Source organism: Monodelphis domestica, chromosome 3, assembly GCF_027887165.1.
Source record: "Monodelphis domestica isolate mMonDom1 chromosome 3, mMonDom1.pri, whole genome shotgun sequence".
Lineage (NCBI taxonomy): Eukaryota > Metazoa > Chordata > Mammalia > Didelphimorphia > Didelphidae > Monodelphis > Monodelphis domestica.
In genome coordinates, this window is record NC_077229.1 from 94383972 (window position 1) to 94407489 (window position 23518).

Here is a 23518-nt window from a genome sequence, read left to right on the forward strand (position 1 = left end):
CCACCTTCTGCCTCCTTCCCTTCCAAACTCAGTTGGAGAATAGTGGAAAGAACCCTGAATTTAGAATCAATTAGGCTTGGAACGAATTCTAGCGCTTCTTACTAGATGCCTGACCTGGAGTAAGTCTCTTCTCTCAACCTGAGTTTCCTCTTTTTGTAAAATGAGAAGATTAGTCTCAGTGATCTCTTTGGTTCCTTCCATTTCTAAATCCTGTAAGTGTTGCTTTGGTGTGACAATTTGGGGGTATTGAGGGCCTCCTTTGAGTTCACTTCCCCAAAGTATTGTTTGGCATATACTATGACAACCAGTCACCCTAGTGGGATGGCAGAGGCTTACATCCCACCCACCCCTTCTGGCCCCTCCATCAAGGAAAAGGGACAATAATGCTGTTGTGCCAGACTTCCCGATACACAAGATTGATCTATTTTACCTAGGGGGGTGGAGTAGGAGTTGAAGCCTTTTCTTTTTGGGTTTTTAGCCCTACTTTGTTCCATTTGCTAGCCATAACCCATAGATCTCTTAGTAATCAGTCTGTTCCTAGCAACTTGATCTGGGAGCAGCTTCCTGTAATCCCCACTCTCTGGGAACTGTGGGAATTAATTTTATCCTGGTGAAAAGGGAAAAAGGAATAAACAACACCCACATTGCTGGTTTCCCCGGAGAGGCTGCTGAGCAATAGAGAACTACAGTTCCCAGAATGCCCATGAAATTTTTTGCTCACTCCTTTTCCACCTAGGTCTTGAGAGGTTATCTTCTAGGTCTCTAAAATAGATCATAGAATTCTTTGGGAACCAGAAAAAGTATTAGAGACCAATTAGTCCAAATCTCTTATTTTGCAAGGGAAGAAAGTCTCAAAGGAGTTTTACCCAAGGCTAGCACATGATTCCAAATCTCTGGTTTTCTCTTTTGTGCCCTATCATCCCATCAGGTGTCCAGGGGTGAATCATAAAATCTCATTTTCCCCAGGGTTTTTGCACTTAAAACTCTTATTCAGAAGTGTTTTCTATTGGGCTTTTTAGGGAAAGGCATTTTGTGGGATACTGAATCTGCTTAACAATGCCTCCCATTTTCCATTGATGCCACAGTGAAAGGAAGGCAGGGCAGAATGGAGCCAGCACTTATTAAACATCCACTAGATGTCAGGCACTATGCTAAGTGATTCACAAATATCACCTTCTTTGTCCTCCCAACAACCTGGTAAAGTAGTTGCTATTTTGTTCTGCATTCTATTTTTGGGGAAACTGAGGCAGATGAAGTTTTGTTGTTGTTGTTTTTGTTTTTAGGTGACTTGCCCAGGATCACACTGCTAGTGTCTGAGGCCATATTTGAATTTAGATCTTCCTTACACCAGGCAGAAAGTTGTAAAGATATTCTTTTAGAAAAACACTTCATGGTGTAGTGGAAAGAGCGCTAACCTTGGAAACAAAATAATAGTAACCAGAATTTAATGAGTTAAGGGTAGCAAGAAAGCACTGTGGCAACATACTAGCTGGGTGATTGTAGGCAACTCTCCGTGTGCTCTCTCCCGCGGGCCCCCTGCCCCCCACCCCCCACCCCAAGCTCCTTCATACTCTCAAGTGCCAGAGAAAGTGCAGACCTGCGTTTATAGACGGATTTTACTCCCCTAGGAGTTCCCTATAGTAATACCACAATCTTGTCTCTGACATTTACCAGTTGTGCGACCTTTGTCAAATGTCTTTTTCACCTCTCTGGCATCAGTTTCTTTAGCGGCAAAACGGGAATCCGGCCATTTGCTAGAACAGCCGCAAAAGTTAAGATACCACGAAATGTAAGGTGTCGTTATATTTAGGCGTCACGTAGGGCCACTGATGTGGGCCCCCAGCTCTTCCGGTCCTGACGCTCTCTTCTCCTTCCTGGGTCGGTACCCTCATCTCCAACCTCAATCACTAGATTCCCACCGTTGGGATGCCAGCCCCCACAAATCTTTTTGACTGACACCCAGGGTTCAGCACGTGGTTCTGCGTCCTCACGATCTGATTGGTGGTATGCCTCCTCCCCATTCTTATGATTGGTCCAGAGTTTTAGGGCTCTGCTCTCGAGAATTACCTTCCTCCCCCCAGACATCCTTTTAAGTGGTACAGTCCATGGTTACTTGGGCAGGTAGGGCTGATCCACTATGACAGGGAGCGGGGGAGTGTGGGGTGGGGTGGATGAAGAAGAGGCAGGACTAGGCGGAGGGATCCCTCTGGAATGTGTCCGCCGACCCCACCCCGCCTCTGTGATAGCGTTGATTGGACCAGAGGTTCGAGATATGGCCGGCGATTGGTCTGTCTCTAGAATCAGCCCCGCCCCGCTTCCTGGGCGCCTCTGTGGGAGAGAGAGGCCCCGGCAGCGGCCGGCTGGAGTTCTCGGAGGGACTATCCTCTCGCGGAGGCGGCGGCCCTAGGTGAGTGCCCCCTGGGAGTCGGAACCAACTGCACTGGGGGTCGGGCGCGGCCACGGGTCCCGGACTTCTGTGGACAGGGACACTCACAGATACTCACGAGGCTGGCAGGCGTGGGGACCCAGAAGTCTCAGACACGCGGGGTACTCGAGGGGCCGGGGCAGCAATAGGTTCCGCGACGTGGATTCGAGGACACAGACGGAGATTCAAGGAGGGGACGTGAGGAGGGGGCTAGTCAGGGCAGGACACAGGTACCAATGAAGTGGGATCCCAGATTGACCCTAGCACAGTGGGACACGGAACTAGAGAGGACTTGAGTGGGGACAGGCCCGCGGACATAGAATTGTAGGGGTTGGGGGTGGGGATCTAGTTCGCTGAGCGCTGGAAGAGCCAGGCCACAGGGTACAGCCGGCATGAGAAGTCTGCACTTGGAGTGACCATGACCCCCAGGGATTCCCTGGAAGGGATGGACGGACAGTGGGGCCATGGGTTTGTCCCAACGTGTACTGTGGACGCACTGTGGGAATGTACACAAAGGGCCCTGGGCCTAGGGAGCATCGAGGAACACGCTTCCAAAGATCGTGCATCCAGTGGTTACTGGGCTTGGAACCCTGGTTGTGGGGACTAGTCTGAAGAGGGGAGGTCCCAAAAAGGAGGTTCCTGAGGAAAGGAGGTCTGGAGCCCCAGACTGTGGCTGGGATGATGGGACTTTGAGCCTCGAGGTTCAGGCTGGCTTTACAGGCCTGTAGGGAGTGGGTCAAAGAAACATTGCTAGACTATCAGGAGAGGAACCCCACCCCACCCCCCAATATCCAGCCTTCCTTCTCCTCCTTCCCCTCCCCCCACTAAGTTTTCTTAAATATGGAGGATCTTTCCTAGACTAGTGATGCAGGGAACAAGAATCTTGTTCTCATTTCCCCTCAGAACTGGCTGCTTTGGAGTATTTATGAAGGAGAAAGTATCCCCAAACCAGTGTGGAGAGGTGTGGCTGTGGTAGCCCAATTGGATCTCCTATGACTGCCCCCTGTGACTCACACCTATCGTTTTCTCATATACATTTTGTCCCTGCTGGGTGGGGTGGGCACCTGCTACAGGTTTCACCATCTCCACCTAATCTTTTGTTTTAGCGAGGTTGCTGGGCACTGGTTGCCAGAGAAGGGATCCACTGTGATTTCCCTACTCCTCAGCCCACCTCAAAGGCCATATTTAGAATAATTGGACAGGCCTTGGATTTGGAATTGCATTTGAAAACCAGCTCTGCTGTTTGTGAGTTGTGAGAAGTTACTTTCCTTCTCTGAGCCTTAGTTTCTTCATTTGTAAAATGGGTACAATACTAATTGCACCACCTCAAGGTTGTTTGAAAGGAAATGCATTGTCAACTTGAAACACTGTAGAAATGGGACTTAGTATTAACTAAACCCTGACCCTGAGTGGGATAAGCTAGTTCCATGAATGTCCTAGTATCCTAGGTCTTGGGAGAATAGCTTAGAGGTAAGAGGTAGGGGAACACTGAAAATACTTGGGTCTCATCTCTGCTGAGTAGGGCAGGCACCTAGCCAGCATTTTCTCCCCAGGAAACACCCAGTAGCCGGTTTGGTTTGTCTGGCTGAATCAGCGCTGCCTGGCCCGCCCTCATTCCATCCAGAACAACGCCCCAGATGAAATGGGGAGCCAGAGCAGAATGTTCTTTTCCCTTCCCTCTACCCCCTTGCCCAGTAGCTTACAGAAACTCTCCTGCCCAAATCCTTTTCTCTCTAACTTGCATTTTATCATACTTTTAAGGTTTACATGGTGCTACTTTTTCTTACATGTGAGGTGGGAGGGTATTATTAAAACTATTTTACAGATGAGGAAACTGAGGCTCATATAAGATGAAGAGATATTACATAGGCACACAAACAATAAAAATCAAGTTCCATGGAGTTTTGAGGTCTTCTTAGTGCTAAGAGGGTGGAAAACTGGAATTCCTGCCTCTCAACTGTCTTAAATCCCCCAGGATCCCCAACAAAGAACCTTAGTGTATTCCCACCCAGTTCTCTCTTCCAACAGATTCATGCTCTTCTCTGAACATCTGAAATATTTTTCTCCTCTCTCCCTTAACCACTGGGCTCCCTATGCCTGGGAGAAAGGGAAATAAGAACTTAGAAATATGGAAGGTTGGAGAGGGAAGAAGGAGGAGGGAGAGATATTCCCACTGGGCCATAGGAGTCTAGGCTGAAGGTTCTGGCAGAATACAATACCATAAATTCAGCACTGGGGAATAAAAAGGAAGATTAACAAGGCTGTGGGCCTGCCCTTAAAGAGTTCATAGTCTGGTTTAGAAGACAAAACATTGTTGAATCACTAAGTATTTGTGAGATGCTGGGCCCTGTGCTACTCATGGTGGAGGGAAACTAGAGAAGTGGCAGGTGCTGATACTCCCCTCAGAACTCACAAGTTAGTTAGAAGAGGCATGTGTACAGTGAGCTCCCTTAAGGCCATGACTGGTACTGAGTCCAATGTCTCCCCATCGGTGTGAGGCATTGGGATCTCAGTAATAGATGGATAGATGAATGAATGAATGAAAAATCATTTTATCAAGTGCCTTCCACATGTTAAAAGGTACTGTGCCAGGTATTAGAGATACCAGGAAAGGTATAATGTAGATTCTACTACCTCTTTACCTTTCCAGCCTTATGTGACTCCCTTCCAGGAACACCTAGCCCATAATAGGCATTATGAAATACTTTTTATTTTCCATTCCTCCTACCCTAGAATCCTCTGCCTATTCAAGCCCAGCCTAAATGTTACATCTTCCAGGAAGACTTCCCTGATCCCTAAAATAACCTTTCTTGGACCTCCCATGCTACCCTTTTTGGTTTTCCCATATCTCTTATTTACTTTGGCACATGCATATTAATTGTGTATTATACTTAATCTTTGTGCTTTAACTCCCTACTATACCAAAAACAACACAAGAGCAAGGGCTAGGTCCAATTGAAATTTTGCAGCTCCCGCAGCACCTATCATGTTATCATCACAAAATAGGCGCTTAATAGATTTGCTGAATTGAATTGAACCATTTTCATTTATTTTAAAGCATCCATTCAAGGAATCAGCATTAAGTTCCTACTGTGTACAAATCCTTGTGCATACAAAGACAGATAAGACACAGAGCCTAGAGTCAGCAAATTTATCATCCTGAGATTGAAGATTTAGAGCCAGAAGGAATCCTGGGTCATCTAGCCTCAGAGAATTGAAGAATAGTCTTCCTGGGTATTTAGCCTAAAGAAGTAAGTTATCCAAGATCTCACAGGTAGTAAGTGTTGGGCTTGAGATTCAAACTCACACCCTGCAATTTCAAGTACTCATTCTATCACACTGCCTCATAGTTGATTAAAAAGCACATAAATAATTGTGATAGGAAGGAGAGCATTATTTCAGGCATGGGGGCTCCAGGGAAGGGTTCGGAGAAATATGAGTTCATTGAAATCACTTTCAGCTTGGGGAGTTAGTCAAGGCTTCATGCAGGGAGCAGCTTTGGTGGTAGAGTCATGAAGGGAGCAATTTTAGTACATGGAATTGAGCTCTCATGAGGGATAATGTGAGTAGGTGCCTAAAGAAAGGGCAAGACAAGGTGAAAAGTGAGGGCATAGGCATCTATTTTGGCTAGAACATTGGAAACATCCCTTGTGATTGATAGGTCAGAGGAAGAGGGAAGATCCTAAGGCCCCTGGTCCTCAATGTCACTGTAGTCACAGGAACCTTGGAACAGAGGTCTCCTAAGATCATAGCCTGGGAACTGGAAGAGATACTAGAGACTTCAGAGTTCCACCTCTTCCTTTTATAGACCAGGAAATTAAAGTTCAAAGAGATAGTGACAATGCCTGTTTGAGGTCACAAAGGGAATAAGCAGCAGAACGGGTTCAAACCTGGTTCTCAACTTTGAACCCATGGCCTATTCTACAACATCGAGCTATCTGGTCTTTAACTGGACTTGAAAGGATACCTTAGACATTGTACCTTTTTGCCATTCACAGATCTCCTGGGAACGGCCCCCCTCCATCATCTCCCATGCCTCTGGGACTTGGCCGGAGAAAGAAGGCACCGCCCCTGGTGGAAAATGAGGAGGCAGAACCTGGGCGGGGTGGGCTGGGTGTGGGGGAGTCAGGACCACTAGGTGGGGGTGGGGGAGGGGGGTCCCATGTGGGCCTACCTCCCCCACCCCCATCGCTTCGGCCCCGACTGGTGTTCCACACCCAGCTGGCCCATGGAAGCCCTACTGGTCGAATTGAAGGCTTCACAAATGTGAAGGAATTGTATGGCAAGATTGCTGAGGCCTTCCACCTTCCCCCTGCTGAGGTATGGCTGCCAGGAGTGGGATCTTGATCCCAAGACAGAGTAGGTGGAATGGAATTGTAACAGGGAAGAGGTGCTGAGAGAACTAGATCATAGGCCTCTAACAGTAGGTTGAGGGAGAGTCAGAAGCTAGGGACTGTACCCGCTGCCTTCCCCTCCTCCCATCTTGATATTGGAACATGGAAAAGCTGGTTGCCAAGGTCACAGAATCCCAGAATTTCAGAATTGGAAGGAGTCCCAGCAGCCATCTAGTACAAATGATAACTAAAAGAATCTACTACAATGTACCAGCAGATAGTCATTCAGCTTCTTCTTGAAGACTTGCATCAACGAGTAACCCACTACTCCATTCCTGTTACTTTTGAATAACTCATAGTCAGGAACCTTTCTTTATATCGAATTTAAATTTATCTCTGCAACTTCTATCCATAGCTTCTAGTACTGCCTCCTGAGACCAAGTGAGAGAAATGTCATCTCTCTCCTCAATGAGACCTTTCATATATTTCAGACAAACATCATGTGTCTCCCCTGCCCCCCAGCCCCACTTCTCTTCTCTAGGCTGAACATCCCTACCTTAAATGATCTTGATATTCAAGGTACTTGATTCTTCTTGTGGCTCTCCTTTGGATGAACTCCAGCTTAAGAATAACCTTTCTTTCTGGTACTTATGCACCTGATTTTTTTTTTGTGTGCCTATTTATCCCTATTAAATTTCATCTTATTTGGGTCATTCTAATTTTCTATCTTGTCAAGACCTTTTTGGATCCTGAGTCCATCATCTAGTGTACTTACAATCTATCCAAGCTTTATAACATCTATGTATTTGATAAGAACATATCTATCATCTTTGCCTTTCTCCCCAGATCATTGATCAAAATACTGACCATCACAGAGCCAAGCACTGATTCATAAGACAGTCTCCTGGAGACATCCTTTTCCAGTACTTTAAAAGTTCCCGCAGATCATATCCCATCCTGTGCTGTTCATACCTTTGCCCTCCCATAAATTCATCCCAAGGGAGATAAAGGTCTTCCTTATTTTCTTCTGACATTGAAAAGATAGCAGTGAAATACAGGCTGTCCACATGTCTGTCATTCCTTGCCCCCACCATGTTGCCAATCTAGCTTTTCCTCCTATCATAACTTTCCCTGGTGCCATGTCCTTGGAAGTTCATCATTGGTTATATATTGCAGCCTCATCCATGCATCTCCTATTACCTTCTGTGTGATATTTTCAGTTCTTCAGAGACAGTATTCCATATCTTATATCCATATAACACTGTTAGAATATGGGCATTGAAAAGATGGACCTTTTATTTCTAAAAGAAGCTTGGGGTCATTTGCAGTTCTCTGAAGGCATTCCAACTTGCTCTTTTGTTAAATTCTGGTACTAGCTCATCATCTCTTGGTACGTTCTACCCCAGCTATACAAATGATAGCCATATTCCATAAGTAAGCCATTTCACTACATGTCATAAACTACATAATAGATAATCCATCTACTTAATCTTTGCTGTGCAGATGCTCAGACCAAACTCCTACTATTGAACACTTTGTGGCTATGTTTTGGTTCTGGCCATTCAGTTAGTTTCAAATCCAACTAATTTTAATGTTGTCTCACTCACATTTCCCCATCTTTTCCACAAGAATAGCATGAACAATTTCATCAAATAGTTTGCTACAATCCAAGTAAAATATATCTGTAGCAGGAATGGTGAACCTATGGCATGGGTGCCAAAGATGGCGCAAAAAGTGCTCTCTATTGTCGTGTGACTTTCTCCCCACCCTCACCCCCCCAGTTTGTTACTAGAAAGACAGAGGGACTTGGGTGGAGATGCTCCCCTCCCCCTCTCTACTGTTCCATTTTTTCACATCACCCACCCCTCTGCCCAGCAGCCCAGTGGGAGCGCTTTCTCCCTCTCCTGTGTGGAGTAAGGGTGGGGAAGGTGCACCCTGCCCTCGATGGGGTGGGGGTGGGACACAGCATGTGGTCTTTGGGATTGGGTGGGGGTGGGGCCTGGCACTCTATCTCTAAAAAGTTCCCCATCACTGAGCTATAGAAATCCCCTGAATTTCCACTTCAGTAATCCTGCCAGAAAGAACTCAAGTGATTGCTTCTTCCTGCTTGTTAATAGTATGTTCTAACTGGGGAGTTAGAAAAAAGACTAGTCATGAGAGTGTTCTCCACCATGGAGATCATGGCATAGTGATGGCAGTTGTGGTGGATGTTTATGTCTGCTTCCTGAGACTGGACATCCAGATATGGGGGGAACCATTCTAGGGAGAGGCTACAAGACTAAAGAACAGCTTTCCCATGGATTAAGATCTAGATGGATCTTCCTAGGATATAAAAAATTTAGGAAATTTAGAAAAAAAGGATATAAAAATTTAGACAGACATAGCACTCTGCCCATGGGGGGTCTTCCCACATCTTGCTCCCACAAGGGATATGTTTGCCTTGGGGGTTAGAGCTGTTGGGCTTGGGTCCAACCCTTTGCTCGTCTGCAAGTCAACTTCTCCTCCCAGGTAATGTTCTGCACACTCAATACACATAAAGTGGACATGGAGAAGCTCCTTGGAGGCCAGATAGGGCTGGAGGACTTCATCTTCGCCCATGTCAAAGGCCAACGCAAGGAAGTAGAGGTGTTCAAGTCAGAGGAGGCCCTGGGGCTCACCATCACTGACAACGGGGCTGGCTATGCCTTTATCAAGGTACTGGTGATTGGTGGGGAGGAGGTACATGTTGGGGAGCTCTTACATGGCCCCTTATGTGACATAACAGAAAGAACATTTGGAAATGCAGTTAGAAAACATTGGTTCAATTCCCATTTCTAACAGTTTTTAACTATGACCTTGTGCCAGTCCTTTAACTTCTGAGATTCCCCATTTGTGACTGTCTAATCCCTTCCCAGAGACAAAACATCAGACATACACACACACACACACACACACACACACACACACTCACTCACTCACTCACTCACTCACTCACACCCTCTCTCATGGGGACAGCCTAGGCCCATGTTGGCGAATTTATGGCACATGTGCCTGAGAGGGCTGCCCCCTTTCCCTTTTTCACACACTGCCTGAAGACATTTCTCTCATCACTCACCCCTCTGCCTAGCAGCACAGTAGGAGCTCTTCTTCCCTCCCCTGTCTGGGGTGAGGTAGGGGCTTGCATGCAGCATGAGGTTGCAGTTTGGGCTCTTGGTCTCTAAAAGGTTCTCCATCACTGCTCTAGGCTGTCCTAGTCTAGGCATCATGAGCTCAGGGTGATGAAAGCCCCTATGGGGCCATAGCTTAGTGCAAGAGCTAGGTGTGTCTCCTTCAACAGAGGATCAAGGAGGGGAGTGTCATTGACCGAATCCAAGTGATCAACGTGGGCGACATGATAGAATCCATCAATGGGCAGAACCTTCTCGGCTGCCGACACTATGAGGTGGCCAAGATGCTCAAGGACCTACCCCGAGGCCGCACCTTTACCCTCAAGCTTACGGAGCCTCGAAAGGCCTTTGGTGAGGGCTGGCGCTTGGAGGCACAGGGTCTACCCAAGAGGGTGGGCATTGGGAAGTGGGTGGAATCTGGGGAAAGAAGGAACTATTACACCTTAGAGCTGGGATGAGGAAGTAGCCTAGGCATCCTGCCTAGATTTGGAAGATGAAAAATCTTTATCCAATCCAAATATGGAAGTCCAAGGACACTTTGGAAGGCATGGGGCAACCTGGGAACCTCCACCATGACGGGCTCAGATCCCTTTCTCCTGTGCCCTTTATTTTTATTGTGCCCTTCACCTGCCCCTGGTAGCCAGCAGGTGTCACCCCACCCTCATATTCAGCCAATTTGTGGGGCTGGGAGAGCTCACTAAAAGGGAGGAGGCCCAGGACTAATGGGTTCACTTTCCTGAAGGCTTTGCAGGCACCAGCCTGTGACCCACCCCCTCAGGGGTAAAGGGGGAGCTTTCCCCCGGCCTCTGCGTCATAGGTCCTTCCTCCCAGCTCTGGTCTCAGGTGGCAGCACCTGCTACCCCCTGGCATGTTCTTGTCCTAGAGATCTCTAGCAATCCTGTTCTCACCTTCCTATTAACCCTTGATTCTCAGCTTTGTCCCTTACCCAAACGAACCTATCTTTCCCTCTATATCCTCCCCTGTATCTATCCCCTACACACTTTATTTCCTTCTCTGGCCTCAAGGCCCCCTAGTTAAATTCTATTAGATTTCCTCATGCTTCCTGACCTAAAAGTCTCCCTAAGGCTGATGCCCACAATCTCCCTGCCCCTAGCCACTCCCCTTTCCTCTCACAGACTCATTACCAGTTCTGTCCACAGTACTCATCCCTCCAACCTGTCCTACTTCACCCCCCAAAAATTCCATCTTTCCTTATACTCAGACTTCCCAAGACCCTTGAGGTCCAAACCCCCCAGGCTTCAGGCCACAGGGAGCCCCTGTTGGGAATGCCTGGCTGCCCATAACTGATGCCATCTCCAGCCCCCTGCGTTTGGCTCTATTGCCTCTCAGGAATGGGACCACAGCCCTGGGCCAAGATGGGGGAAGGGGGAGAGGGCAGGCATTATCCAGCTGCTTCCCCAACACAGGCTGAAATGTTAGAGACTGGATAGGGGCCAGGAAGGCTGCTCCCATATTGGAATGGAGAAAGAGAAGTTAGGCAGCCTGTTCCTAAGTGCTGCTCCCCACTGTACTTCATTGCCCAGTGATCTGGCCTCAGGGCAGTCTCTTGGGCAGGTTAATGCTACCAAAGGAGCCAGATACTCCCTTGAAGGTATGATAGTTATTCCCTTTTCAGCTGCCCAGCTCTCAGGAGCAAAGGATTTAGATTTGGATCTAAATTGGGATCATCCTGTCCAACATTTTTTTTTATTTCACAAATAAGGAAAACTGAGACCCAGAAGGGGCTAAAGTGGTCTTTATAAGTTGGAGTCCGGATTCACTTCTAGTCCCACCCGAGTCATAGACTCAAATGCCTTTATTTCCTAACCCTCCTCCCTCCAACCAGAGGCCATTCCCAGCTGCAGAGACCCTGACCTCAGCCAACCCTTCCTCTTCCTCTTCCCGCCTTTTCTGGCCCCCAGTGGAATGCCTGGATCATGGCCCAGCCCTAGGAGTGGGCTCCAAGAAAGGGAGGATCAGGGGCCAAGACACCTTTCAAAACAGTTTGTTGAGGCAATTGGGAGTCTTCTGTTAGTGTCAAGAGTTTTGGGTTTGAATCCTGCCTGGGCTGCTTGTTTACCTTCCTTTGCTAGAACCAACACCACCATCCCCAAATGAAAGGTCTCTTTCTATCCTGAGACCTGTGACCCAATGGAGTTCTTCAACCCTGCTTGGAATTGAGGCCTAGAAACTCCCATCCTCAGGGGCATGACAGACTTGGGGGTCAGAAGAGGGGAGCAAGGTAGGGTAGTGGAAAGAGCTCTAGTTTGGTGTCCAAAGACCTGACTTTCAATCCAAGCCTTGGAACTGAGGAGCTTTATGGCCGTGGAGGAGTGACTTTACCACTATAGCCCTTAGTTGCCTCATCTGAAATGGGGGTGTTGGCCTTGGTGATGCCTAGGGTCTCATCAAGTTTCTAGACTCTATAAGGAGGCTTAGGTCCATGGAAGAGGGGATATTTGGAGCCCAAGGTGTGAGGGGCAGAGGGAATGTCAGATACTGACACCATCTTTGCCTATCTCAGACATGATCAGTCAGAGGTCAACAGGGGCTCGCCCTGGCTCTGGACCCCAACTTGGCACTGGCAGGGGGACCCTTCGCCTCCGTTCCCGGGGTCCAGCTACAGTGGAAGAACTGGTAAGTGGTCAGCCCCAGCTCTCCTGTTCTGCTTTACAGTGCCTTGTATATATGAATCATATACATAATAGTTGATCAATGTGGATTGAAATGAATTGAATTTTTCTCTATCCCCAGCCTTCAGCATTTGAGGAGAAGGCCATTGAGAAGGTGGATGACCTGCTAGAAAGTTATATGGGCATCCGGGACACAGAGCTGGGTGAGATTTTTGGAGTGGGGTGTGGAAGTTAAAGGTTGGGAACTGGGCTGGGTGCTTAAGAGGGAGTCAGGCAGGAAATAAGAGTAGGGGATCTGGGATCCTGACCCCCCCCCCTCTTTTTCTTGAGCAGCAGCCACCATGGTAGAGCTGGGCAGGGATAAGCGAAACCCAGACGAATTGGCGGAGGCATTAGACGAACGACTAGGTGACTTTGCCTTCCCTGATGAGTTTGTCTTCGATGTGTGGGGAGCAATCGGCGATGCCAAAGTTGGGCGATACTAAGACTCAAATTGGAATGACTCCGAGGAAATGTGGGACGGAGTTAACATGAGACAGTGCCGAGAGGCCTTGGAAGCAAAAAGTCTGGGAGAACAGACACCTGGGGCCCATCCCAGCACCATCATTGCTGTTTAGAGGACAGAGCACTGAAGAGGTCTTTGTCTGGGGGCTTAGAGAGAGAGGGAGGAGGGGTCAGAGAGAAGAGCTGGGCCAAGGATTCAGGCCCCCAGGCCTTCACCACCATTACCACCACTGGAATTCAACATTCCCAATACAGCCAGAGTAGGAGGAGAGATGGCCTGACCCTCAATGCTCTTTATCTGATCGGTACAGTCCCTCCCTCCTCAGCCTGACCAGGCTCCCCAGGGAGCCCCCCTCCTCCCTTTCCCACCTACCTCAGTGTCTAGATTGGGGGGGAGAGAACTGAGAAGCCTCCCCCTTCTTTCCTCCTCTACTTTTCCACACTAGCTGCCAAACTGGCCCCACTCCCCTCCCTGGGGCACCCAGCTCTGTTTCATGGAGAAGCCTAAGACCTCTGCCTGTTTCTCTGACGCAGAGAAGAGGAGGGGCAACCAGGCAGCCACTTTTCCCCTGTCACCCCAGAAACTGCAATATGGTCACCATCACCACTAGGAGACTCCCCAGACTTTTTACCTCTGTATTTGAACTTGACTGCTGTGAACCCATCCCCTGTGCTAGGATTGACTTCCCTTAGGGGTCCCCTGGATTCCCCAGCTGCCCTCACTGACTTTGAGGGGGTGGGGCAGGCCTTGACTAGGGGTTTTCTATTTGAGTTATCTTTAACATAAAGAGATCTCTTGAGTGGAGCTGAGCTGCGTGGCCTGAGGGGTGGGGGGCTGAACTGGAGCTGGGAAAGAATGTGTAGACTGAAATTCATCCGCTCTGTGGCCCAAATTGAATTAGGAGACCTTGGCCCAGTCTTCCCCTGCCTCCTCCCACCCACCGTTCTGCCTGATTAGTGCTTAGGCCCTACCTCTCAGCTTCTCAGCAAGAGAATTTTTCAGCTCAATGTTTCAACTGGATGGGAAGTTTGGACACTTCAGTTCAAGTTCTGGCTGCCACTAATTTGCTGGGTGACTTTTCCCTCTGGGCCTTCTTTTCCTGTTTAAGTTGAGGGAACCTCCAAGATCCCTTCCAGCTCCGAGCTTTTTTATGACCATTTGCTTCCCACTTCCTGAAATAGTGGAGGTGGTGGGCTCTAAACATTCCCCTCACCCAGAGGCCAAGAAGATTTGTGTGTGGCTCTGGTGGCCCCTGTCCCTCTAGACACCAGTCACATAGCAGAGACTTTGTCCCAATTGGTAAAAATGTATTTTTATGGTATGTTCCAAAAAGCCCTAAGGAAATATGGAAGGATTGCTTTCCCATTTTATGGTTAAAGAAACTGAGCTCCAGAGGGAATTGAATTCCTTTCTGCTGATTCAGATTCAGCACTCTTAGAGGGAACAGAAGTCTTCAAATGTAGCCCCCAAATGAAACAATGGGAGAGGATGGCTGGAATCCTGAGGGGCAGAGACCCATTCTCCCTTCCTGCTGAGGGATGGCCCTTTTGGGCAAGTTCCAGCTTTAACATATTGCCATGAGTGACTAAGCAGGTAAATTCCACTTGTTCAGCCTCAGTTTCCCCTTCTGTAAAGTGATGCAGTTGGACCAGTCTAATCCCTTCCAGATCCAGAGCCTCTAGTTGCCATGAGTTCTGCCTCTAGGCATATGGCCCTAGCCAGGGAGCTTCCTCTCTGGGTCTCCATCTCTTCCTTGGGCCAGACATATTCTAAATTTTGAAAGTAGACACCAACCAGAAACCATAGATGGCTGACCCTGATGAACAGTAGGGACCCTCCCCTGCCCCTGAGGTTGGACCTCTCCAGCCTTGGGCTAGAGTAGGACAGGCTCTGGCTGGCTGAGCTGATGGGGGAAGATGCGGGGAGACTGACATAAACCCGACACCAATGTTTTGACAGTCAGCTCTTCATCCCTGGGAGAGGGAGGGGGGCCTCAGGAAAATGGGTAGCAGCTGGCTTGGGGGGTGGGGTAGGAAAACTGGCTTCAACCCCCAGGATTCTGGGTAGGAACATTAAAGTGAACTTCAATTGGAGAGGTGGGGGGAGGGTGGGGAACTGTCTGGGCAGATGGGGAGTCTGAAGGGGGGTGGTTCTCCCATTTTGTATCTGGATGAATCTCAATCCCATTGTCTGCTTCTGCCTCTTGCCTAGGGTTTCTGCTGTCTCTGGGCATGAGGCTGTGGGGGAGTATGAAACTTAGGGGTCTAGAACTGCAGAGGATGGGTTTTGGGAGGCAGGGCTCCTGGATCCCCTCCCCAGCCCACCCTTTGTCCTCATCCCAGCTCCAGCATCCTTGGGGATTACATGTTCTTGGGGAACCGCCTCCAGCCTAAGCCTGACATAAATAAAAGAACCCCATCCAACCCATCCTCTTCTCCCCCCATCCCACGGAACACCCCTTCCCCCCAGGAATGAACATTGCCTCTCTCAGCCCAGCTCAGTTCAGGGCTGATGCCTCCCAGGCCGAATGCCTTCTATCCCTGGCATCACCAAACAATGCCTGGCACCCCCATCCCTGATAGGGTAGGCTCAGCGACCAATTCTCCCAGCAGAGCCCTATTTGAAAGTGTGCCTGCCCATCTATGAACCGCTTGTTCAGAGCTGGACAGAGATCAGCCCCACCTGGGGAAAGGCTCAGGATCTGGGCTGAGGAGACTCAAATTGGAACCCTACCCTAGGCCATTCCTTTGTGACCTTGGATCATTCACGTAACTTCTTTCTCTGACCTTAATTTCCTCATCTGAAATGGGGGTTAGGCCTAGATCGCCCCCATCCCTCCTGGCTTTAAAGCCTGTGGGCACGCTAGGAAGTTGGGAAGGGGTTCTCTCACCTGGGATGTCCTGCTGCCCCCAGCACCAGAGGGAGGGCTGCAGTGGGGAGAGGGGAGAAATGAATATCTGACACACTCATATTTTCCAGTGTTTGGATTTTCTCAGCATTATTATTGTTATTAATGAGAAAAGCATGAGGGCGCCCTGCCTAAGAATGGGGGGTAAGGAGCTAGGGAGGATGGGGGTGGGGGACAGCTCAGTTTCCTCTCTAAATTGGGGAAGGGATGGATTAGGTGATCTCTAGGAGCCTTGCCAGCCCTAAAACCAATGACTGAGGCTCTCTTCGTAGGCTCAGTCGAGGGGGCCGGAGGTCACACCTCAATAGCCTAAAAGACAGGAAGGGAAGTCTTGTATCATGGTGTAGTGGGGAGAAGATTGGCATTGCTTGGAGCCAGTTCAAATCCTGACTGTGACACTAGTTCCAAGACCAAGCAGGCTCTGAGCCTCCATTTCCTTACCTGTCAGTAAAGAAGAATCTTCTCTGCATTGCCTACCTCACAGGGTTGTTGTGGGGAAAGCATTTGGTAAACCTTGATGTGTTATGGACAAGGAGTCATGGTAATTGTTCTTTTGAGACCCAGCCGAGCCCTGCCAGTGGGGCTAGGTAGGGTGGGCGTGCCCTCCCTGCCTTTCTGGGTACCTCCCCTGGCTTACCTGAGTTGTACCAGATTCAGCATCTTCTGTGGGGAGTTGCATGCTGTCAGGGAAGGAAGGCTGCCCAGTCAGTGGCTGGCAGCCCTAGGTCTCAGAAGATGGGGCTGCTGACAGCCTGGAGGATGGGGTCTCCTTCCTGCCCTAGTCCCTATTTCCAACAGGGCCCACCCCACACCTGCCTCTGAGAGACCCAGGAGGAAAGCTGGGGGGTGGAGGGTACCGTATTCAATAACGAAGGGAAAGGGGGTATCTGCTTGCTAAGTCAGGATCAGTGTTTGGAGATCCCGGGAGGCAGGCCTTCCCTCAACCTCATTCAGGTTAGGAGGGAGGGATGAGGGGTGATAGGGGGTTAGGGTGGTGTAGGAGGAGCGGCTCTAGGCTGCTGGAGGCGGGATGGGGGCGGGAGGGAGTAAAGGAGCCGCCCCCCGAGCTCAGTGAGCCGGGGCCCTAGAGAGCTACTGGCCTTAGGGAGTGCAGCGGGGCGCTGAGGCTGGGAAGGAGCGCTGCTGAGGAGCAGAGCCTGAAGGGATGGGTCCCTGGGGCCCAAGGCTACAAGAGGAGCAACAGGTAAAAGTGGCCAGAATGGGCAGGACCCAGGAGTTTGGGCTCCCCAGCTCATCCTTTCTGGGAGATCTGGAGCAGTGTCTTGGAGGGCTGGGGTGGGGCTGTCTGGGAAAGAGTACGAGCAGGGAGAACCCCTTCTGTTTCCTCTCTGGCTGCCCTCCCTGTTTGTCCCCCCAGCCCAGCGTGTCATCTACCTCCTCCTGCCCCAGCTTGAGTCTGACCCTCCCCTATTACCCTCAATCCTCACTTACTCTTCCCTCTCCCCTTGTCTTGTTTGTCCTACCAACCTTTCTGACTGAGCTGCCCATCAGCTCCTGTCTACCTACCTCTTCTGTCTCCATCCCCTCCCCACCCCAGATTGGTCCCTGTGCCTACCACCCACTTCTTGGTACATCTCTCTGAACCTGCTCCCTCTACCCTGCCTTCCCAGTCCTTCCTGGGGTCAGATCCAAGCCAAAGGCCTCTCCTCATGCCACTGTGGAAGGGGATTGAGCAAGCCTGCCCCAGCCTGTAAGACTGAAGGGCCCAGAGGAAGGGTAGGGGCAGTGGGAAGGATGGACAGTGGAGTGGGGTGGGACTTGGGGGAGTCCATGTGGGGTAGACGAGATGGAGACAGGGAGAGCAGAGGAGAGGCACACGATGCGGGAATGACAGGGTGGAGAGGGATGGGTGAGAGACTTGGAGGGGGACAGCAAAAGAATGCCAACCCCCTATTTGGCTATCCTCCTTTCGCTTCCTTTTTTCTCCTCTTGCTCAGACATCCACTACCACCTGACATGTCCCCTTGCCCACTGCACAACCTCAGCTGGCAATGGGAGAACTCAACATGCCCAGAGACCAACAGCTCAGAACCCCACCCAGCCTCCTCGCCGGCGATGCCCATCTTCTCCATGACGCTGGGCGCTGTTTCTAATATCCTGGCTTTGGTCATCCTTGCCCGGGCCTTTATCCGATTCCGCCGCCGCCGTTCTCGTGCTCCCTTCCTGCTCTTTGCCACAGGTTTGGTGGCCACAGATTTTGCTGGCCATGTGATCCCAGGGGCCCTAGTCCTACGGCTCTATGCCACAGGCCTGGCTCCTGCCGGCCCTGCCTGCCAATTCATGGGCGCCTGTATGGTATTTTTTGGTCTGTGTCCACTGCTGCTGGGCTGTGGGATGGCAGTTGAGCGTTGTGTGGGAGTGACCCGACCCCTGCTCCATGCCAGCCTGGTCTCGGCTGCCCGAGCCCGCCTGGCACTTGGGATACTTTGGGGCATTGCCTTAGGCATTGCTCTCCTTCCCCTCCTGCATGTGGGGCGCTACGAGCGGCAGTATCCAGGAACTTGGTGCTTCATTGGGCTGGCTCAGCCTAGGGGCTGGGGTGAGACTATCCTGGCAATGCTCTTCTCCGGCCTTGGCCTGGCCTCTCTCCTGGCTGCCCTGGTGTGCAACATGCTCAGTGGACTGTCGCTGGTCCGGGCACGCTGGCGCCGCCGCCAGGGGAGCAGCCGCAGGATGGCTCGTGGCGGAGGTGGTGGCTCCTTATCCTCTTCGGCTTCATCTTCCTTCTCTTCCTATTCCTCTCCTGCCCCACGCCGAGCTCGGGCCCACGACGTGGAGATGGTTGGCCAGCTGGTGGGCATCATGGTGGTATCCTGCATCTGCTGGAGCCCCTTACTGGTGAGTGGATGTATGCCTGGGCAGACATTTCTGGCAGCTCTCTTGAGGGTCACCCCAAGTCCGCTTCCTGGGGCAAGCAGCTGCCTCTCTGAGTGGATATATTCCTGGAGAAACCCTTGGTTGTTTACCCCTAGGAGCCCAGCCGATCCATTGTTCCCTTTCTAAACCATTTCATCCTATTCCCCTTTCCAGACCACAGCTCCAAATGCCTTCCAAGGGAGATCCCTGGGCCTCTCGCCCCTAGGAACATCCCAACTGATGCCCTGGTCCTCAGAATCCCAAACCTAGGTCTTTCCCTTCCTGCCCCAAGGACTGGGCCCAATGTCTGTGCTGGGCTTGGGCTTCTTAAAGGCTGCATTTAAATTCACTGGGCCTCAGTTTCCTTATCTGCAAAATGGGAGTAACAATACTTGCACTACCTCTAAGGTGGTGTACAGAACCCAGGAGAAATAGAAGTACTATAATTTGCCCCTTCCCCCTTCTCTTGCCTCTTCCCCAGGTGTTGGTGGTGCTTGCCATGGGCGGCTGGAGCTCGGTTTCCTGGGAGCGCCTCCTCTTCCTAGGAGTTCGTTTGGCCTCCTGGAATCAGATCTTGGATCCCTGGGTCTACATACTGCTGCGTCAAGCTGTGTTGCGCCAGCTACTACGCCTGTTCCCGCCCTGGCATGAAGCCAAGGGTCTGCCCAGGGGAGCCTGGGATGCTAGCTCCTTGCGCACCTCCCAGCACAGCAGCATCGGCCGCTTCTAGGAGACTGCAAAGGACAGAGCTGTGGAGCCTGAGGCTTCAACCCAGTAGGAAGACCAGGAGGAGGTGGGAAAACAGGAAACTTGAGGAGGGTATCAGCTATTAACCGGCCCACATGTGAGGGAGCGGGAGAGTGGGGGAGGGGGGGCGGGGGGCAGTCTCTTGCTGACCTGGGGCTTCCAGGTGCTGGCCAGGAGGGAGATGGCTAAGGGTAGTCCGCAGGGCGGAGCCCAAAAGAAATAAAGCTATTTTGTATATTCCACGAGTGTGTGTCCCTGCCACTAATCGGATGATGGGGGCTCCCTTCCAGGCGTCTGGGAATCAAGGGTATGGGCATCGACGGTGTGTGGGTCCCTTCCGGCCTCTGACCAACGATTAGGTGGCACCCATTTCTGAGCCCAGGACCAGGAAGGCAGGAAGGATCGGAGGAGCAGGGAGGCTGCAGTGACGGCCTCGGCCACGAGGTGGAGGCAAAGGGACCTGTTTTCCCCGCTGGGGCCAGATGAGGGCAGCAGGCTCACGATCCAAGAGAGCCTAGCATTCTGGGGCTGGGTCACCCTTAACTCTTCCCACTCCCACCCCACAAACCCCCCACCCCCACCCCCGTCCCAGTCCTGGTGAACCGCAGTCCCAGGGAACCCAGCCCAGAATCCAAACCCAACCAGGAGGGGTGGGGCGGACAACAGTGCGACAGGGGCCAAGTCCCCACCACAGACCCAGCAGGCGAAAGGAAAAGAAAGTAGAGGAGGGGTAGAGACCAGCGGCAGCAGCCGATCTGGAGCATGCGCATAACTCCGCGGAGCTGGTCAACGCTTTTCCCAACCTGCTTTGCGGCAAAGCTGGGTCGAAGGCAGAAAGTAAAAAAAAAGAAATCTTTGCCCTCCTACCCCTTAACCTAGCCTGGCCCCCTCCTTCACAGCCCCACCCAAAAAGAACCCCCCCCCTCCCAATCCTCCCTTTGGCACCTCTTAGAATCCCCAACTTCCTTTAAAGCCAAAGTTCAAATGCTACTTCTTCCGCGAGACCTTTCCGGAGCTTTAACTGCTGGTGCCTCTCCTCAAATGACTTTTTACAGTATATTTATTTTGTACCAAGACATCCATATAAGGTAGATTGATAGATATCAGAACAAACAGTGCTTTTACAGCTTGGGTCCCCAGAGGGCGGATACTACTTATACAGGTTCAGGGGTCCTCTATGCTGCACGCCTACTCCGACAAGTCCCCACTGATGTACTTCCCCTGAACAGTCAGTCAGCCGGTAACCACAATAGCATATTAAGAACAATCGCGCAAAACTCCGCCCTTGCGTTCACTCTCCACAAATATACCAGAAAACTACGGGAAAGGGGGCACAGGGTACCATAGTAGTGAGGCGGTGAACCTAATCGTCCAGGACGACTTATGCCTCCAGTACTGTAACGCCTCGAGAGCCTTCCTCTCCGGGAGGGCTCACGGAGCTCAATTCTTGACTGACAAGGTTAGGTCAACCTTGCACCCCTTGTGGTGGCCTCTCTGTTTTGCCTTCTGGTCAGATGCCTTGAAACCGCTCTCTCCCTTGAGTCATTGCCTCCGCGTCTTTATCTGACGGGAGCTCGTTTCTCAACTCCCTCAACTATTCCTTGAACTCTCTTAAAATAAACTCCGAAACTGATGGATGGAGTGTTTTCTCCCGAGCAAGTCACTCCGCTACTAAGCTGAATGTCGGGTGGGGGAAGGGAAGGGAAGGGAAGGGAAACACGCCCTCTTCCCCGGGGCTTGCTGCCCTCTAGTGTAGAGAAAGGGCACACTCCGAAAAGCCGGTCCTGCCCCAAAGCTTCTCTTCACCGGCTGCCTCCCGGGACCGTCAGGGTTAACGCAGAGCCAGTTTCCGACCAGCCAGGGCGAAACATCTCTTCTAATTCAATCCCAGGATATTTCTGCACTGTGTAAGCAGAGACCGGGAGTACATGCAGCTTCACTAATATATTAATACCTCATTTCCTCTGCAATCTGCCCTTTGTGGACAATTATTATTTTTTCTTCCAGGATATTTATTTATTTATTTATTTATTTTTCTTCCAGGAGATTTATAAGAAATGCCATGAGCAAGAAGTTATGTAAATTAATTTATAGAGGGGGAAAGCACTAACAAGAGGGAAAGGAGGAGACGGAGATCAAGAAAGGCCTTTGGAGAGATGAGATGGTCTCTTCGCAGAGTGTGGAAGGAAGCTCCAGAGCATCCTCAGACTCTCAGGTGAGGTGTATTCCCATCGTGGAGAAGCACTTGAAGGAAAAGGGAGATGGAACAGTTAGCAAGCCAGAAGAAGTGGAACTGAAAGTGCAAACGACTCCGGTGACTTCCTATAGCCTTGAAGAACCAAGCCCTTCATTCCCCATCCCCCTCCTGCCCTTCCTCCTGCCTTGGACCTTACTCCTGGGCACAAACTTTTTTTTTCTTTCAATGAACAAACATTTATTTTCTTTCTTTCCTATTGTCCTCTCTCACTGAAAAAAGGAAAGGAATATAAAACCTTTATGACAAATAAGCATAGTCAAGCAAAACTAATTTCCGTATTCTCCATGTCATTACGAAAAGGGACACACACTTTTTAAAAAAATATTTTTCCATGGTTCACTTTTTTCCCCTTCCCTCTTCCCTCTTCGGAGCTGACAAGTAAATCCACTGCTTATATGTATTATCACTCAATACCTATTTCCATAATCATTTTTGTAATAGAGTGATCTTTTAAAAATCAAAACCCCAAATCCTATATCCATATAACGAAGTGGAACACACTTTTTGATCCAGCGTCACTGGCCTCCTGGCTGTTCCACAAACCAGACACTGGATATTTTCTCTGCCTAGAAAGCTCTCCCTCCCTCCCTCAAACTATTGACCTCTATGGCTTCAAGTCCCAATTGAAATCCCATGTCTTTGCCTTGGAACCAACATACACTCAGTATTGATTCCAAGACAGAAGAAAAAATTTTAAACCCTTACCTTCTGCCTTAGCATCAATACTATGGTATTGTTCCAAGGCAGAAGAAAAGTAATGGCTAGGAAATGGGGGTCAAGTGACTTGCCCAGGGTCACACAGCTGGGAAGTGTCTGAGGCCAGATTTGAACCCAGGACCTCCATCTCTAGGCCCGGCTCTCAAGCCACTGAGCCACCCAGCTGCTACCCTTTGGCCTATTTTTGTATCTTCAGCACTTAGCACAATGCCTGGCACACTCTAGGTGCTTAATTAATGTTTCTTGAATTAAAAGGGAGGTGGGAACGAACTGAGGATTCTGTAGGTGACCACAGAAGTGATAAAGGCCTGGAGATTTTACAATAAGGGTGGATGGTGGGGTTAGAACAGTATTTGGGGAATATCATTTTTGGCACCAAGGTAGGACAGATAGGACAGGGAGAGAAACAGAAAGTCCGCAAGTCTAGGTGATGAGACCTAAACTAGGCCTTTACTCCCACACTGGTCCCTCTCTCCAAGCAGACCCTCTGAGCCCTTTCTTTCCCAGCTACTCATCCTCCCAGCATAATCTTGCTTTTCATCTCTTGTCTCTTTTAAGGCTTAGAATCCAGAGTTTCAGAGCTAGAAGGGGCCTTGCAGACCCACCCCTACCTGAACTACAGTCACCTTCCCTCGGCAACAAGGATTTCCTGGGAAAGGAGATGATAGAGTTCACAACCCACTTGGGTTTAAAAAATAAATAAATAAATAAACAGTATCAAAATCATTGGAATCTGAAGAAAAACATGTGATTAATCATGTAGTCTGATGGAGATATGATTGGGGTTTTGGTGTGAAAAGATCACTACTGCAAATATGAATAACACAGAAATAGGTTTTGAACAATGATACATGGATAAGCCAGTGGAATTGCTTGTCGGCTCCAGGAGGGGGAAGAGAAGAGGGGAGGAAAAGATTATGAATCATGGAACCATGGAAAAAATATTCTTAATTAATTAATTAATTTTTT

General features: G+C 50.0%; 2 protein-coding genes across 5 annotated transcripts; both read left to right on the top strand.

The window, feature by feature from the left end:
* Positions 1-2150: 2150 nt before the first annotated feature.
* On the top strand, positions 2151-16483 carry GIPC1 (GIPC PDZ domain containing family member 1). 2 transcript variants are annotated; one of them, XM_001366280.3, is made up of 7 exons: positions 2151-2407; positions 6424-6745; positions 9268-9453; positions 10076-10256; positions 12430-12542; positions 12660-12741; positions 12872-16483. In XM_001366280.3, the coding sequence occupies exons 2-7, from the start codon at positions 6458-6460 to the stop codon at positions 13021-13023; spliced, it is 1002 nt and encodes a 333-aa protein (XP_001366317.1). In that variant the 5' UTR covers positions 2151-2407; positions 6424-6457; the 3' UTR covers positions 13024-16483. The 2 variants fall into 2 exon arrangements, with proteins under 2 accessions (XP_001366317.1, XP_056678572.1); XM_056822594.1 differs by lacking the exon at positions 2151-2407 and adding an exon at positions 2479-2655.
* Positions 16484-16636: 153 nt separating this feature from the next.
* PTGER1 (prostaglandin E receptor 1) lies at positions 16637-23275 on the top strand. 3 transcript variants are annotated; one of them, XM_007489050.3, is made up of 4 exons: positions 16637-17155; positions 17910-18810; positions 19310-20663; positions 21619-22082. In XM_007489050.3, the coding sequence occupies exons 2-3, from the start codon at positions 17929-17931 to the stop codon at positions 19556-19558; spliced, it is 1131 nt and encodes a 376-aa protein (XP_007489112.1). In that variant the 5' UTR covers positions 16637-17155; positions 17910-17928; the 3' UTR covers positions 19559-20663; positions 21619-22082. The 3 variants fall into 3 exon arrangements, with proteins under 3 accessions (XP_007489112.1, XP_056678566.1, XP_056678565.1); XM_056822588.1 differs by lacking the exon at positions 16637-17155 and adding an exon at positions 23108-23275 and having other exon boundaries at positions 17568-18810; positions 21619-21790; XM_056822587.1 differs by lacking the exon at positions 16637-17155 and having other exon boundaries at positions 17568-18810.
* The last annotated feature ends 243 nt before the right edge of the window (positions 23276-23518 follow it).